Source organism: Pyxicephalus adspersus, chromosome 4 (genome assembly GCF_032062135.1).
Source record: "Pyxicephalus adspersus chromosome 4, UCB_Pads_2.0, whole genome shotgun sequence".
NCBI lineage: Eukaryota > Metazoa > Chordata > Amphibia > Anura > Pyxicephalidae > Pyxicephalus > Pyxicephalus adspersus.
Genome location: NC_092861.1, coordinates 2,482,974 through 2,499,326, shown reverse-complemented (window position 1 = coordinate 2,499,326; position 16,353 = coordinate 2,482,974). Strand labels below are relative to the sequence as shown.

General features: G+C 44.1%; 1 protein-coding gene across 1 annotated transcript in view; it reads left to right on the top strand.

Annotated features, from left to right (window-relative positions):
* Positions 1-5,411, top strand: part of INTS9 (integrator complex subunit 9) — a gene marked incomplete in the record, with an annotated part of 20,961 nt that extends 15,550 nt beyond the window's left edge. Inside the window, 6 exon segments of the mRNA XM_072409088.1 lie at positions 18-226; positions 1,179-1,303; positions 1,827-1,994; positions 3,350-3,448; positions 4,248-4,385; positions 4,952-5,411. Of these exon segments, the coding sequence (XP_072265189.1) occupies positions 18-226; positions 1,179-1,303; positions 1,827-1,994; positions 3,350-3,448; positions 4,248-4,385; positions 4,952-5,128 (916 nt within the window).
* Between the last annotated feature and the right edge of the window lie 10,942 nt (positions 5,412-16,353).

Here is a 16,353-nt window from a genome sequence, read left to right as displayed (position 1 = left end):
AATGACTTTTCCCTTTAACCCATCGTGTCTTCTTCTATTCTTTATTTCTATCAGCTAATCCAGACCAACAAGCTGAAACATTACCCCAGCATCCACGGAGAATTCAGCAATGAGTTCAAGCAGCCGTGCGTTGTGTTCACCGGACACCCCACCCTGAGATTCGGAGATGTGGTGCATTTCATGGAGCTGTGGGGGAAGTCCGGCCTGAACACCATCATATTTACCGGTATGTAGAGCAATGTACGGTGCGGCATGAAGTCTGGACTGCTAGTACTAGACTGCAAGGATTACTTTTTATTCTGTGTCCTTGTTTTGGGATCCCTAAGTACTCCTATGTCATTATTCAGGGACTCCCAGTGTTAGGCTATCTTTGTTCTGGGACCCCCGAGTGTCATTGTTCTGTGCCAGCTTGCTTGTTCAAATGACTTTGCTGTGCTCAGGGTAATGTCATTAGAATTTCTTAGAATTAACTCCATTCCCTCACTAACTCATGTTCCCTACTAATTAGACAGAAAGAAAACATAGGACTTTAGAGACATCATATACTTAACAGATTTAAATTTAAATGCCAGCAACTTTATTAATTATACAATAAATAACACCAATTTTATATGTTAAAAACAACATATGATCTCAATTTGTTAACCCGACGCGTTTCGCAGAATAGCTCTGCTTCATCAGGGGTAGCATTTGAGATCACAAAAGGAATATCAAGAAAGAGGTGTCGCCACATCTGGAAGGATCGTTGTGACTCCATTAGGAGGGTTCTCCTTTAAAGATTTTTTAGACGGGACATAGCAATTCAGATCCAAATCTAAAACCCTACTAGCAGTAACTTCCACAGGACACTTGTACACTTCAGAGGTGATTTACTCTGCGTTGATTCTTTCCTTTCCTTTGCATGTGGAAGGGACTGTGATCCTTCCTTGATGTCCCTTTTGCGATCTCAAATGCGACCCCTGACGAAGTAGCTATTGTTCTTCTACGAAACGCGTCGGTCAACAAATTGATTGAGATCATATGTTTCTTTTAACATGTAAAATTGGTGTTTTTTAGAGTATAAATAATAAAGTTAATAAAATAATAAAATTAAATCTCTAATGTCATTGTTCCCTGAAATAAATCATTAAACTTTATAGCCCTCTGTATGTAATACTGTGATTTTCCGCCCCCTTCAGAACCAGACTTTTCTTACCTGGACGCCTTGGCTCCTTACCAACCACTGGCCATGAAATGCGTATATTGTCCAATCGACACAAGGCTGAATTTCATCCAGGTGACAAAACTGCTGAAAGAAGTCCAGGTGAGTCCATAGAGCCCTTGACGCCGACTGCATCACAATACTAAAATCTGCTTCACTCCTAAACTTGGGGGTGGAATGTTGTCACCCATCGGGTTCTGGTTTCTGCTTTGCACCTAACCCCCAAATTTCCAAGATTTAATTTCCCTTCTTGTAGTCTCACTCTTCAGGATTAGTGATCCTGATTCTCTTGGCAAAGTATACCAAGGAAAGTGAGCCCTCACTAATCTCTAAAGCAGAGATTACCAATCAATCTGTGGAAGCATATTGATGCATTATGGCAGCATCATTGGTAAGTGTCACTACCTCACCCACCTTTTCACCCATCTGTAAGCCGGAGTGGAATGTTGCAGACTGGGGTGGGAAGTTGGGTTTTTTTTAAAAAAAAGGTTTGGAAGCACTGCTTTCCGCTTGGCCCCACCTTCTTCCCCCTTCCCAAAATAAAGGATGAAATTTGGGTGGAAATATTATTTACCCGTTGGGGTCACTGTCTTATAACCTCCATTGTTTTGGGTTTGTTCCGCAGCCTCTGCATGTGGTATGTCCAGAGCAGTACACACAGCCGCCAGCCTCCCAATCGCACCGCTCCGACCTCATGATAGACTGCCAGCCTCCTCCCATGTCATACCGACGTGCTGAGGTGCTCGCCCTACCCTTCAAGAGACGCTACGAGAAAATCGAGGTCATGCCAGAGGTGAGCGCTGCGTCTTCTGTAGTTTTTTTGTATGTTAGTATCATTTTTGTAAACGAGACAAAAGATCAGATCTCAGATTTTTTATAAATGATGATCGGTAAAAGGAGGACTTAACCTAATAAACCTAAATAAAAAGAAAGGTCCCCTTTAAATTTCTGGGGCCCCCCATTAAAATGAAGGCATGAATGGATCAGCACCGTACCATTCCACATCTCGATCTGTAGTCCGATAATAAAATGCATTGCCAGCTAACTGAGCACTTAAACAAATGCAGGACAGCAGCTTAGGGGAAAGCCCGTTTGGTATAAGTCTAAATAATATAGGAGGTCTCAAGTACAGACCCCTGGTACCACTAAAGGGCCAAACATACTATTCAGTGTAGGTGAAGCTACAAAAAGCTGTCAGTGCAGATATTTAACAGCCGATGGTCAGAGATTGAATGGGCCATTTATCTGATGGGAGTTATGGGATTTGTTGGAGACATTTTCCATAAGATGATTGCAGATTAGTGATGAGAGACAGTTAGAGACTGCAATTGTTTTAGGAGACAATCACAGATTGGTTATTGTGACAAGAGACAGTCGGAAGGCGAAGGTTCTATAGGAGACAATCAGAGACTGGGGCGGTGCCACAAGGGACGGCCCGGGACTGGGGCGGCGCCACAAGGGACGGCCCGGGACTGGGGCGGCGCCCGGGACTGGGGCGGCGCCACAAGGGACGGCCCGGGACTGGGGCGGCGACACAAGGGACGGCCCGGGACTGGGGCGGCGCCACAAGGGACGGCCGGGGGCTGGGTCTGCGCTACAGGGGACGGCCGGGGGCTGGGTCTGCGCTACAGGAGACGGCCGGGGGCTGGGTCTGCGCTACAGGAGACGGCCGGGGGCTGGGTCTGCGCTACAGGAGACGGCCGGGGGCTGGGTCCGCGCTACAGGAGACGGCCGGGGGCTGGGTCCGCGCTACAGGAGACGGCCGGGGGCTGGGTCCGCGCTACAGGAGATGGCCGGGGACTTGGTTTTCATGCCACATATAAGTCTATAGGATTGTAAAACCTGTCCCAATCAGGAGGTCAACGGCAGGTCACATGCATCTGTGAATGATTGATCTCATAATTGTTTCAAACTGATGCCGTCAACGGCAGTCCATTCACTTTGATCGTAAATAATATCACTATGTAAAAACCTAAGAAGCGAATTAATAAAACCCAAATTAACCTTCTCAGTTTTAGTGACCGACCACACCACTCTTATTATCAATGACATGATTTTTATTCCATTATAAATTATATTTTCTGTAATGGCATCCAGTTCATTGATGTGTTTATATTCTCTGTTGTATATTTCCCTTTCCTCATTTAGTTGGCTGAATCCTTGGTGCCGATGGAAATTAAACCCGGCGTTTCCTTGGCGACTGTTTCCGCCATCTTATACACGAAAGATAACAAACACGTCCTGCGGGTGAGTGATCGCAGCTGGGGGTCACCTGAGGATAAGCCGCTCACCTGGATGCTCCAATGGCATCTTCTGCAAATGTACAGTCACGTCTTTTACTCCGTAAAGATGTCCGATTGTATGGAAGCACCAAGACAGATTTCAGTACAGTGTGTGACAGTTGGGTATTGCATTCATTGGGTAATCTGATTCATGATTGGTTAATCAGGTATTGCAATGGTTAAAATCCAAAAAGTTAACACGCCTGACCCTAATGTGGGTTTTCTGGGGTTTCCTGTAACCGACTGCTTTCTGGGTAGGATGATTCCTGCACACAAGGGCTTCATATACCTATAGAGCCAATCATTGTGCAGAATAGATTTCAGCACCAGGCCACCTGATTGGCTGACAGCTTGACCCACTGAGAGGATAACTGGAGCGTGTTGGGAGAAGGATGGTGACCATAAGCTGGACGGGGTCACTTTCTAATGGCGGTAGAAAAGGAAACATGGGAGGATGGGAATGTCCCGGGTAGAAATGCTTTAGTATTCTCCCCAGCCCCTTTTAGCCGGGTGTACCACCCAGCACTTTTCGGTGACCACCCGGTTGTTTTTGGTTGGTTACTGCTGAGTTGGTACACAGTACATTGACTGCCACCTACAATTTCTTCCCACACAGTTTAAAAAAAAATCTGGGTTGAGCTTTGTTTTTAGCCTGGAAAGATGATGGTCTGCTAGATTATGCTGGACCTGGCAGTAATTAGGCCTGACTTTGTTAGATTTACCGCCATTTTGTTGTAACGGAAGTTTCCTTCATCTTCCTCCAGCCTCCTCCAAAGGCTGCGCCGCCTCCGTCGGGTAAGAAGAGGAAGAGAGCCGCCGAGGAGAGTCCAGAGAACCAGCCATTCAAAGCTCTGCTGAGCGGTACCATTCCTGTGGAACAATTTGTACAAACCTTGGAGAAAGTAAGTGGGACACCTACAGATCTCGTTATTCATGCTGAGGAAGCTTCATCGACTGGAATTTAATTTTTCCTTGATGGATACGTATATTTACCCTCCCCTCCCAAAATTTAAAATAGAAATACTGCATGTGTTCTGTATTTCCAGATACAGACAGCAGGTGGAGCTCTTGGCTTCATATTCCATGCTTATCTGTTTCCCTTTATCATCCGTTGTCACAAGCTTGTGGTTTACAGAGCTCAGTAGCTCAGAAATCAATATTAAATATTTAAGTGAAAGAATCAGAACAGTGACTCTGCTGCCTTGATAGTAGGAGATGCGCTCCTCTCGTGTCTCAAGACAGGAAGGAAATTTGTGCAAGGATGCATATGGCTTTTTGGCCCTGCACAAGGGGCAAGATGGTGTTGAAGTTTTTGCCCTAACAAGCCCACTTATCCATATCTCCAGTTTACCATCAGAAGATCCCCCTCCATTTTCTGAAAGTCATACATGACAGGTGCATTTCAGTTGTTTTAAGCTATTATGTCACTTTCCGGTCTGATATACTCACCGCACTTTTCCAATTGCAGCACGGATTTAGCGATGTGAAGATCGAGGACACCACTAAGGGTCACATTGTCCACTTACAAGAAGCCGACACTCTCATCCAGTTCGAGGAAGATTCCACACATATCATCTGTGAGCACGACGAGCGTCTGCGAGTGAAACTCAGAGACATGGTGCTAAAATTCTTGCAGAAATTTTAGACTGTCGGTGCTCCTGTTAGGGAGAGTTGTTGAACAATGGACTGCAGTTCTAAAGCTGCCCCCCAGAGGGAGCTCTAATACAACACAGAAAACTTTCCCAGGAGTATTCCCAGCTGCTGCTGATTTGATGGAGGGATGGTGATGTTCATATCAAATTGTCCTTTAGGAGGATCTTTAAACCTGTGCAAATGTGCACAGTTGTACAGCTCTGTGTATTAATTTGCATTTTTATCTCAAAAGATGAAATCTGAGTGTTTTAAAAATATATTTTCATTCTTAATAACTTGCAGAGATTCTTTATTCTTCTGTAATCTTATACAAGAGCACCACATTGATCACAGCAATGTGTGGTATTTCTTTCATTACCGTAATAATTATGATAGGTGTGCAACGGAGGGATCACGGTGTTGGGTCATGGTTTTGTTAAATTGAAGCCACGCCCGCAAAGGGCCAGTCATCAGAATTGTCTGCGCTCTCCCAGCAGCTGATCTTTTACCTATGTGCTTCCTACAGATTTTGGAGTGGCGGACTGTTGACCCCCTTTGCATGCTCAGGACTGTCAGCCCTCAGACTGCAACACCCCCCCCCCCCCCAATTACAAGGTCAATGCCCACCTAAGTGGAAATCTGTCCTTTCTCCATGTAGAACCACCTTGGGTTCACCTGTGCATGCTCACGCCTCTCAATAATGTTGGGCAATTCAAGCTTAGCATATAATGCTATATAATTCAGAATGATTTGTAAATTCTGAAAACTTTTAGGTATATAAACTTTGCATTATGCCTCTTCAGGGGTCATCTAAAATTGGGGCTTATATTCAAGTACATACGGTAATGCATTAACAATAAGCTGCAGTCTCTGGTGACATCATTCTCTCAGTCTGCAGAGAGAAGGTAGCATTTTGTCAGTCTCTTCTCTTTTAGGGGTCACTCAGCTGGATTGATATATATGTGATATAAGACTATTACCCTCTGGGGTGCCATATAATGAGACATAACAGTGCAGACATGATCATGGAGACAAGACAACATGTGCACACTCGGGATATGAAGGCTGCCATGCAAGCAATGGGATTGTGTCAACGCTACAGATATTGTTCTGCTGCCAAGGCCCGTACTGACTCATGGCAATCTTCCAAATAGCGGTAGTTGAGATTTGTTGGCAGGACACACTAGAGTAGATTCGTCCCTGTGGCAAAATTGGGACTGGTTGATTCAAATATTTCATAGGCGGAAACCAAGCTTATCTCCGTATCTAGTAAGGATTGACCCAGGGGTAACCATTGGGCATGTGCTCCCCTGGGGATATTATTGGCTCCCATTTCCTATAGGGTGGTCACATAGTAAGATCACCCACTGCAACACCTCTGGCGCTACCCCCCAGAGTCACCTACTCGCTTGTCTAGCTCCAATGCTTCTACAGATTGAATGGCACCCAATTGGAGGGTAATGTCATCAATCTAGTTCTTTTCATGTGCCAATGCTCCTTGTTCCCAGTATCCATGATGAAAGGTACTGCCCTGTTCAAATAGTTCATGGGGGGGTCAAACAGTAAAATCTCCCTCTGGCATCGTTGCCCACAGAGTCACCCATTCCTCTACAGCAGTGGTCAGCAAATTTTTTTTGCCTACTAGGCCATTTTAGGAAGTCAAGAAGGCACACTAGGCCGGACTCTCAAGTCCTGTGCTGATGGCTCCCCCTCCCACCAGGAACGCCCCTGAAAAAAGTCCCTCTCCTCCGCAATGCATACGAAGAGAGGGAATGTCCCCTTACCCCTACGGCGGAAGTGGTAATGCCGGCCACGGTAAATAGGGAAGGGAGGCATAACAAAAAGGCTCAAGAGCTGCGGCTTGCCAACCCCTGCGGGCTGGGATTAGGCCGGATCGACCAGGGGGGCGTTAGGCCAGAACCGATTACTGGCTAGGCTGTATCTGGCCTAAAGGCGGGAATTTGCCCTGAACGACCGCCAGCACTGGCCCACCATCCAGCCCTTCTGGATCACCAGGTGGCTGCTGCAGGTATTGCCCACCATAAGCATAAAAAATTGGTTTCAATCTTCAGCCATCTTGATGGGCCAGATCGGGATTGTTCCCAGTATGTTAGGGCCATGATAAAATATCCTGTTCAAATCATAGCAGGAAGAGAGGGGTGACCAAATATTAAAATACCTCCCAATGCAATACTTCAGGCACTTCTCATTCCTCTAGTTCGTCTAAAGCTTGAATGGCACCCAGCATTGACCCACCATCAAGCTCTTCTTGGTTACCACCAGGTACTGCTGACCGGCAGGAGGAAGAGGTCCCTTGATGTCACATGACCAGACTGGAAAATGTAAGAATATATGGTTATCTCCCACATTTTTTTTTAAGGCATGAGGAGGAGATGCTCCAATGCAAAGGGATGTTGGGGGAACCTTGACTTTGTAAAGTACAACTAAACTACTTAAAAATAAAAAAAAACCTGGCAACCCAGCAGGTTCATTGTCTGTCTGACCCTTCTGTAAAATAAATACTTTTACTCGCCTGACCCCTGTTCCATCATGGGCGCTGCCATCTTCTTCTTCTCTTACAGAATGTAATCTTTGGCCATGGCCGAGATGACGTATGTACGTTCAGTCACTTGATACCCGACACATGCCGCCATTTTTAGTTCAGCTTCAAGGCTTTTATTCGGATGACAGGACATGTAACACAGAGCAGCACAAAAACGTGCCAGGATTGGTAAGCATTTCCAGTAATAAATTCATCTCCCCAGTGTAAGTATTTTGTCCAAAAGGTTGGAAGACCCTTTAAGTATCAATAATTGTGCCCGTTTCCCGTTCCTGTGATGAGCTTTTAAACAGAACCAGCGTCTTATAAAATATACCATTCGGAGGCCCATCGCTCAGCCCGAACACACACACCTAATCATCTCCCGCACTAAATAAACACGTCGAAGTCTTCTGCTGCAGGACGGCACCGACTGACAAGCGCATAATTACAAAACTCCGTTTTCATCCCGCGGTCCGCCGGCTGAAATTGTCCAAGGACGAGGATTGGAATCTTACAAGACTTTTCATTGTTATTTACCATGAGGCGGCCAGACGAAGCATAAAAATAAATTGTTACCCACTTGGAGAGAAAATGAACGTTCTGCTTCCAATTACACAGCAACCTCGTAAAAGAAACCCTCAGACGCCCTCCAGCTAGGCACTTGAGAAACCGCCTGGAAATTTTTTTTTTTATCTTGCAAACTTTTAGACTTAAAAAGGAAGTGAAGGTGGAAGAATAAAATGTTAAATATTCAGGTCAATAAATGTGATGTTACCGAATGTTCTTGTAGCTGGAGGATAAGCGAGGTTTTTGTTTCTGCTACAGAAAACTACAAGTTCCTGCACAGCCTGCCTGGCACGATAGTGGGAGAACACCCAAATCTGGTTGTGACTCAGAGAAGAGGAATATGGGAGTACGTATGGAGAATGGGACCACTTGTGGCATACCGGGACCATGTGTGGCTGCATTGGGCTCCTCATGCCCCAAGGATTGCACCAAGACTGTCAGTTCTTGTGACGTCCCCAAGTGTCATTGTGGTTGTGTTCTGCTCTGCCTGTTTCCAAGATCTGGGAACCCCAGGTGTCAGCGCGTGCTTACTCTTCAAACACCCCCAAGAACCTGTTAATGTTCTGCCACCTCTCAAATGTCTTCTTTTCTCAGACCCCTGTATGTTAGTGTTCAGCACCCCCAAATGTTAATGTTTCATGGTTTGGGGCCCTAAATATCAGCGAATCAGTGTTCTGGGACCTCCATGTTTCAGTGTTTCCTGGTACCCCGGAGTGCCAATGGATCATTGTCCTGGGACCCTGAAGTGCGGAGGGTGTACATTTTTCTGGGATCTTTTTCAGTGTGTTATTGTTCTGGGACTCCGAAATGTCAGTGTGACATGGCCCTTTGACCCTTCCCTGTTAGAAAATAGTAGTTTTGGGATCCCCAAATGCCACTTTTCCATTATTGGGTGTCTTAGTCTAGGGACCCCCTAATTGTCAGTGTATCATTGTTCCAAGATTCATAATTGTAAATGTTTCATGTCAAAGTATGAAAGTTATGGAAACCGGAGATGTCGGTGTGTAATTATTCTTCAACCTCCCAGAAGTATTGATTATTGTTCTGGGACCCTACAAGTGTTAATGTGTCATTGTTTTGAGACCCTAATGTCAGTGGGACTTCTGGTTGTTATTGTGTCATTGCTCTAGAACCCCAAGTGTCAGTGTACGATTATTCTGGGACCCCCAAGTATTGTGTCACTGTCCTGAGATGTTTTGTTAAAGAATCCACAAAACATCGGTGTAATTGATGTTAAATTGTTCTGTGATTTCGATTTATCAGTGTATTATTGTTCTGGTCCCCCAAGGTGTCATTTTCCTGGGAACCCTAAATATCAGTATAGTAATACCCCAACAATTCTCGCTTCTGAATCTGTAGCTTCACGAATCCGCATATTTTTTTTCCTTGGATACGATACTGTAAATTACTATATTTTAGTCCTATTGTAAAGGAAACACTAAGGCCCCTCATAATATTAGAACAGAACACTCATACGCTATGAGAATGCTTGCGAGAAGATGTGCTCGCGTGGATGTATCAAAACGCATCTTCAATTTTCCTTGCTTCCCATTGGCCGCTCTCCTGTGATGCCTTTTATCAATGTTTGAATCTGGGTCCCGGCTCGGTCAGTTTATCGAATCTTGTTTGGTGTGTGTGTGTTGTATTTTATTTGGGAGTCATCTTCGGGTTTGCAGAAAACGCAAACGGCCTGCACCTTCTATGGATTCTAAGGCTTCTGGCAAGGAAGGTAAGAGGCCGAAAGCTACTATGACACTCCAGGAGAAAGTGGAATTGTTGGATATGCTTTGTGAAAAGAAGAAACTTTGCGGCTGTAGCCTGCCTAGGACGTCAATGAAAGTACAATATGCTACATCCAGAAGAACAAAGCATCTATTAGGCATACCATTTCATCAAGTTTCTGTGAAACTGCTAAAAATGTATCCAACGTTAGGAATAAATACATTGTTAGGATGGAATCGGCATTGGCATTGTGGATCAACGATTGCAGGGAGAAATACATCCCTTTAGATGTCAACATTATCAGAGAAAACGCACGGAATCTGTACCAGCAGTTTTCAATAGAAGGCGGCGTGGAACCACAACCAGGAACATCAAGGGACACTGAAGATTTTGTTGCCAGTAGGAGATGGTTCAACAATTTTCAAAAACGGTTCAACTTAAGGTCGGCATCGTTATATAGAGAGGCAGAAGTGAAGCACCTCGACACATTGAGGGTCATTGTCTGGGAGAAGAGGTACAAGCCCAAACAAGGATTTAATATGGATGAGAACGTTAAAAAATGGTCTAGAATGTATCTTATGAAGGCCAAAGCTAAAGCTCCGGGGTTCAAGGCATATAAAGACAGGGAAACACTCATTATGTGTGGGAATGCTGCTGGTCCCATGCTAAACCCAGGCCTCATTTATAAATCGGCAAACCCAAGGGCCCTCAAAAACAAGAACAAAAACTTGCTACCGGTGTTCTGAAAGCAAATCCCCCTAAGGTGTGGATAACGAAAACCTTGGTTTTGCACTGTTTCCAGCAGTGCTTTGTCCCTCAAGTAAAGGAATACCTTCCCGGCTTGGGTATGACGTTCAAGGTGTTGCTGCTTATGGACAATGTGGGCGGACATGTATTCTGAGGGTGTTCAAATAGAGTTCCTGCCTGCCAATACCGCCACACTCATCCAACTTATGGACCAAGGCATGATCCGTGCATTTAAGGCCTTGTACACGAAGATCTCACTTCAATATCTTGTGAATACAATGGACACAGACGAGAACTTTACGCTAAAGGGGTACTGGCGTGAATTTTTATCCCAACGTGCCTGTCATCCAAAATGCCCTGAAGCAGATGAACAAAGAAACACTCAATGCATGCTGGAAGACGCTTTGGCTAGATTGTGTGCATGATTACAAAGGCTTCTCCCCCGATGAAATTCAGCATGCGGGTGTCGACAAGGCCGTGGGACTGGCTAAATTACATGGTGGCGAAGGTGTTGACGACATTATGGAGGAAGTACATACATCATCGATGCCCACTCTGAACCTCTGACGGATGCCAATCTGGAGGAGTTGACGAAGTCTGCCAGCGAAGAAGATGTGAAAGCAGAATTGGAGACAGATGCAAAGGAAGAACAGGTCCATGAAGGTTTGTCCGAGATCTTGAAGACAGCAAGGAATGTGCAAACAATGATTGAGTCAAGGGATCCTCATGATTCGGGCATTAACATTTAACAACGGCTTTGATACACTGCTCCAGCCATAAAAAAATCTCGACACCCTGAAGAAAGAACAGCAGCAACTTCCGATAACAATGTTCCTCACAAGGACCAAAAAAAGCCAGAAAGAAACTCCACCAGAAGATACGGCTCCTATAGTAGAGCCAGAAGAATTACATTTTTTGGAAGCGCCTACAGCGCCCATGGAAATGTAAATCATCTCCTCTGCTGTGCAGTAAACTTCATCATCACACCTTCATCATAACAATACAGTACTGCACAGCCCGATTCATCAACATCAACAAACATCATTATCGGAGAGTACCTGTACATACATTTTAGTACAGTACTGTTTTTTTTTTATTGTGTACAATACAGTATTCTTTATTACCAGCACCTTCAACACCCTATGGCGAGGACGGGCACAAGGTGGCGTCCAAAATGTGCACATTTTCAAAATTCGCGGGGGGTCTAGAAATGTAACCCCCGTGAATTTCAGGATATCACTGTATGCCATTGTTCTGGGACCCCCCCAATCATCACTGTTCCCCAAGACTTTGCATGTCCCATTTTCCAGTCATTATACATGATGGCTTTATACTGTAAAACAAAAGAACACAAAGTATATATCAGAAAGTTCCATGAAGTACAATGCATTTGGCTTCTCCCCCTCCCGCTGATTTGCTGTGGAAGTTTATGTTGCGTGGCTTTACTGCAGATATAAAATCAATGAAGGAAGACAATTAGAAGAGTGAAATTCTTTTTCCACCTATTAAACGGCACATTCACTTTTCCTTGCAAAATGCATCGGGCTGCGAGCTCAGCCTTCAATTAGTACCGGAGTGTGGTTTATGGGCTGCTGCAGAGGAACACCGAGCCCCGACCTCTAAGTAAAGAACTCGCAGGGAATGTGTGGGTGGAGAATTCAGATGTACTGTCTTAAATAAAGTGGGATCTGAGGCTAATAGGTAGGATGGACAAACCCCAAAAACTATTGGGCGGGAGAAAGTTCTGAATGCAGAGAGATCCTTAACACTGCAACTTCTCAGGTACAGCTTCCCCTCCAGCAAGGAGGACAGGAAGTCACCTGATATACAGCTATGAGGATACAGAACAGGAGTGCCTAGGCACAGGAAGTCATCTGATATACAGCAGTTAGGGTAAAGAACAAGATCCATCCCAACGGGGGACAGTCTCTCCAAATCAGTGTTATGTGTGGTTTAGATCTGCTTTGGCTTTGAGCTGCTATTTGTTGCTGTTTTGCACACTTTGCAGCTAGGAGACAGATTTATATCAAAATCAAAAGGGAAACCTGATTGGTTGCAATCTTTCAGATTACCCAATATAATCACGCAGACAGTGAAAGCAGAATGACTAATCTCATTCAAGCCTATTCAACCTCTTTGACATTGAAAGTAGGACAGCCAGATCATCTGTCTTTCTAAATGGAGAGGACCCCAATGAAAAAGCACACATTTCTGCACAAGGATCCTTTTATAAAAAATAAACATGCAGATGAATGTACCTTGGAGGAACATCAGTACAAAAGTGACATTTCTTACCTGCTTTTGAGCTACAGGTCTTTAAACAGAGCTTCCCCTGCATCTGACTGTTTATCAGGAGACTTCATAATAAAATCACGGCCCTGAATGATTAATTTGTATAGCAGTGACGTTCACATGTTTTCATTGACAATATCTGGAGGAATGATTCCCATAAAAAAATGTCAAACAACTCGCTGAAGGAGGCCACCCAGATGGAGCTCCTGTCCTTGTGTTTAGCCAATCCAACAAAGAGCCAGCTGAGGACAGCTGTCCTCCTCTAACCCTTTGCAGGATTGCTTGCTTAACATGACCAGAGCTCCATAAAGCTTCTGTGCTTGTGTTTAGCCAGTCCAACAATGAGCCAGCTGTCCATGGCTAACCCTTTGCAGTATTGGTCCGTCACAAAGACAGGAGCTCATGTCACTGTGCAGAAGAGAGCAGCCATCGCTGGCTTGATTGTTGTGGGATACAATTTGGACATCCCTGTACCTGCATAGGTATGTGTTTTATTCAGTGGTGTCTTTTTGAGGAATATTAAACCCTTTCAGAGTGAGGAATAGCAGTGGGCCCTTTAATAAAAGGTAATTCCAAATCTTCTCAGACCCCAAAAACAAAGAGGTCACATGGGGATGAGACGGGGGTCAATTAAGTTTTTATTTACTGAAGGGGCACATTCAAACTCACTGCCCCCTTTTCCCATCCACAAAGGTCCCAAAGCCTATTACAGGGACTGGTTTTAATATTAGGGAGGAACTAACTTTTTTTCTATATCACAAAATATGAAAACTGTATTGTATCACAACAGCAGAAATGTCACCACCATTTACACTGAATTCTATTATACAACTTTCCCCAGCCCATTCTTGAACCCACAGTATTACATTTGCACAATACACAGCTTTGTTGCCATCACTGAAATTATCCACAACTTGAATAGAAAAGCCTTCATCCTACAGACATTTGTGAGAGCAGTGGTCTCTCTCCAAAGATCTGAGACACACTGCTTTAAATCTCCCTGGCTGTGACTCAACAGGGCCTTTTTGGACTTTTGCAGAGAGACCACTGCTTTCATACAGACAGTAAGGTCCTGTTTACCAGTTTAAGTGCGCTGGAAAAAGAGAGCGCCGAGACCCAACTTTACTGTGAATTCAAAGGATGAATTGCTCCAGAGTTTTACCATATAGAAACGTCAATGAGGGTTTGTTTCCTGGTTAAGAAAATTTAATATTTGAATGTCCACAGCCTGACCACCATTCTACTAAGAAACAATCTTTGTTTAGTAACTTACATTATTGCCACGGAAATATAAGTAATCACCGATATCCAACCAATTTTATTCAATCTTTCTGTGATGAGCATATTTAAAAAAAACAGGAAAAAAAAATAGACCACAGGTTGCGACTACATCACTAATCCTGTAAAATGGATTCATGATCTCTATAAACACTTTATCTTTGCTTTTTCAGGAACAGTAGATAGAAATCTGCTCATTGTCTTCCAATTTTTGTAAGAGGACCTTGTGATATATTATTATATCTGAGTTCCCTCGCAGGCACCCGGCACACCAATCCAATTGACTGAATACGTGATTCTAAGCTCCTCTATCTGTACAGAAATTTATTATTGTACAAACATAAAAGCAATAATGACATGGGTGCTTCTGTGCTTTATTCGTACATCGTAAGACTTGGCAGGGTGAGGGGGTGTAGGGTCGGGGATAGCGGGGCATATGGGCCTAAAGAATCTATTGGCAGCTTTGTGCGTCACGATCATCACAAAAGAAGTTTGTAACCAACCTTTAGCTTCCTTCACAAACAATAAATCTAAGATAACATGATTGGTTTCCAAGTCTTTGGATGGTCATTAAAAAAAAATTGTTCATCTACACAAGTAGCAATCACTCACATATGATTGGAGAACTGTGTGAAAGAATGGTAAAGACTGGTTAAAGATTATTTCATGATATCACTGGTGATAATTCAGGGCTGATATCGGACGAGAATCTGGCGTGTGTACAGCCTCCATCGTCTGAACGACCGTCCTGGCGTATCCACGGACAATGGGCGACGAACGATCTTAATGGAAGCAAAGGGGGACAGCGCACAGAGGGGTGCCGCTCTCTCGTTCTCCCCCTTCCCTCTTCATAGAGCAGAACGGTGCTGTATGTACAACACTCGTTCATGCATCGTGCAGTCCTAAGTCGCTGGAAAGGTTTGTGAAAGATCCTGCACAATTCCACGACAATTACTGCACGTGTGTACCCAGCCTAAAGGTCCAAGCTAATCCATTACACTCCTCTCTCTCTTCTTATAGGACCCAGCTTGCACTGCTGCCATTATTGTCACCATGTGCTGCTTCTCCCTTCACCAGACAATGCTCTGCTTCAAGAGGCTGATCTCCGTTATGTATTTTTTATCGTGTTAATAAATGTTGAGCCCAATTGATTTATGTTTGTTCAGTTGTAAACCTCCTTTCCCTAAATTTTCTCTAAATAAAACATGATCCCCTTAATGTTCTCTTGCACCCAAACCTACAGAAGCTTCTAAACTAGAATTCTGTTTCTATTAACCGGAATGTGATTATCACAAAGGACCTGGCATGGGTTGAGGAATAGGGAGGAGGGAGGTTTTCCTCCAATCATCAAAGCGGTAGAATAATTTCATCCTGAAATCGGCTACAAACGTTTCAAGTACATGTAACAGCAGCAAAACTCCTTGAAGAATGAGTGATTTGTAAGTCTGAGCTGTGTCCAGGCAGGGGGGCTCTTTAAGCAGAAAATTATCTTTTTACAATGTAGGGTGTTGGAGGATGCAGAGAAAGCACCCTGCCTCCTATGGAATTCATTAAAAAGTAGCATCGCATTACAATCATGCCAACTACTTCCCGTGTCTTGCTAATTATGTAAATGAAGTTTCCCCACAACTCTAATGAAAATATGAATTATTAAACCCATGCACCACTGAGAGTTCCAGCAATAAAAGGAGATCTCTTGTGCAATTCCAGTGCAGCACATACAGAGATTTGGAACAACTCAGCCCACAAATTCCTCTATACTGAATCACAACCACTCCAAAGCTTCCTACACAATTTAACCAAAATTAAACCTAAGCTTTAAACCTGGAACAGCTATAGAAAAACAAAAACAACACCTTGGATCAATAATACCCAGCAGCACCTTTTTACAAGGTATTGATCTGAGATGCTGCTATCTCTTTTTGCTTTACAATTTGATGCAGACACAATCATTCACACATCTGTACCATACATTAGGGATGAATGGCACCCCAATGCCTATCGTGCTGCTAAAATATTGCATGGTGTTTGGTATGGAGGTGACCGTGATGAGCTGCTTGTGCACAATCCTGCCGGTCAGATTTGGTAAT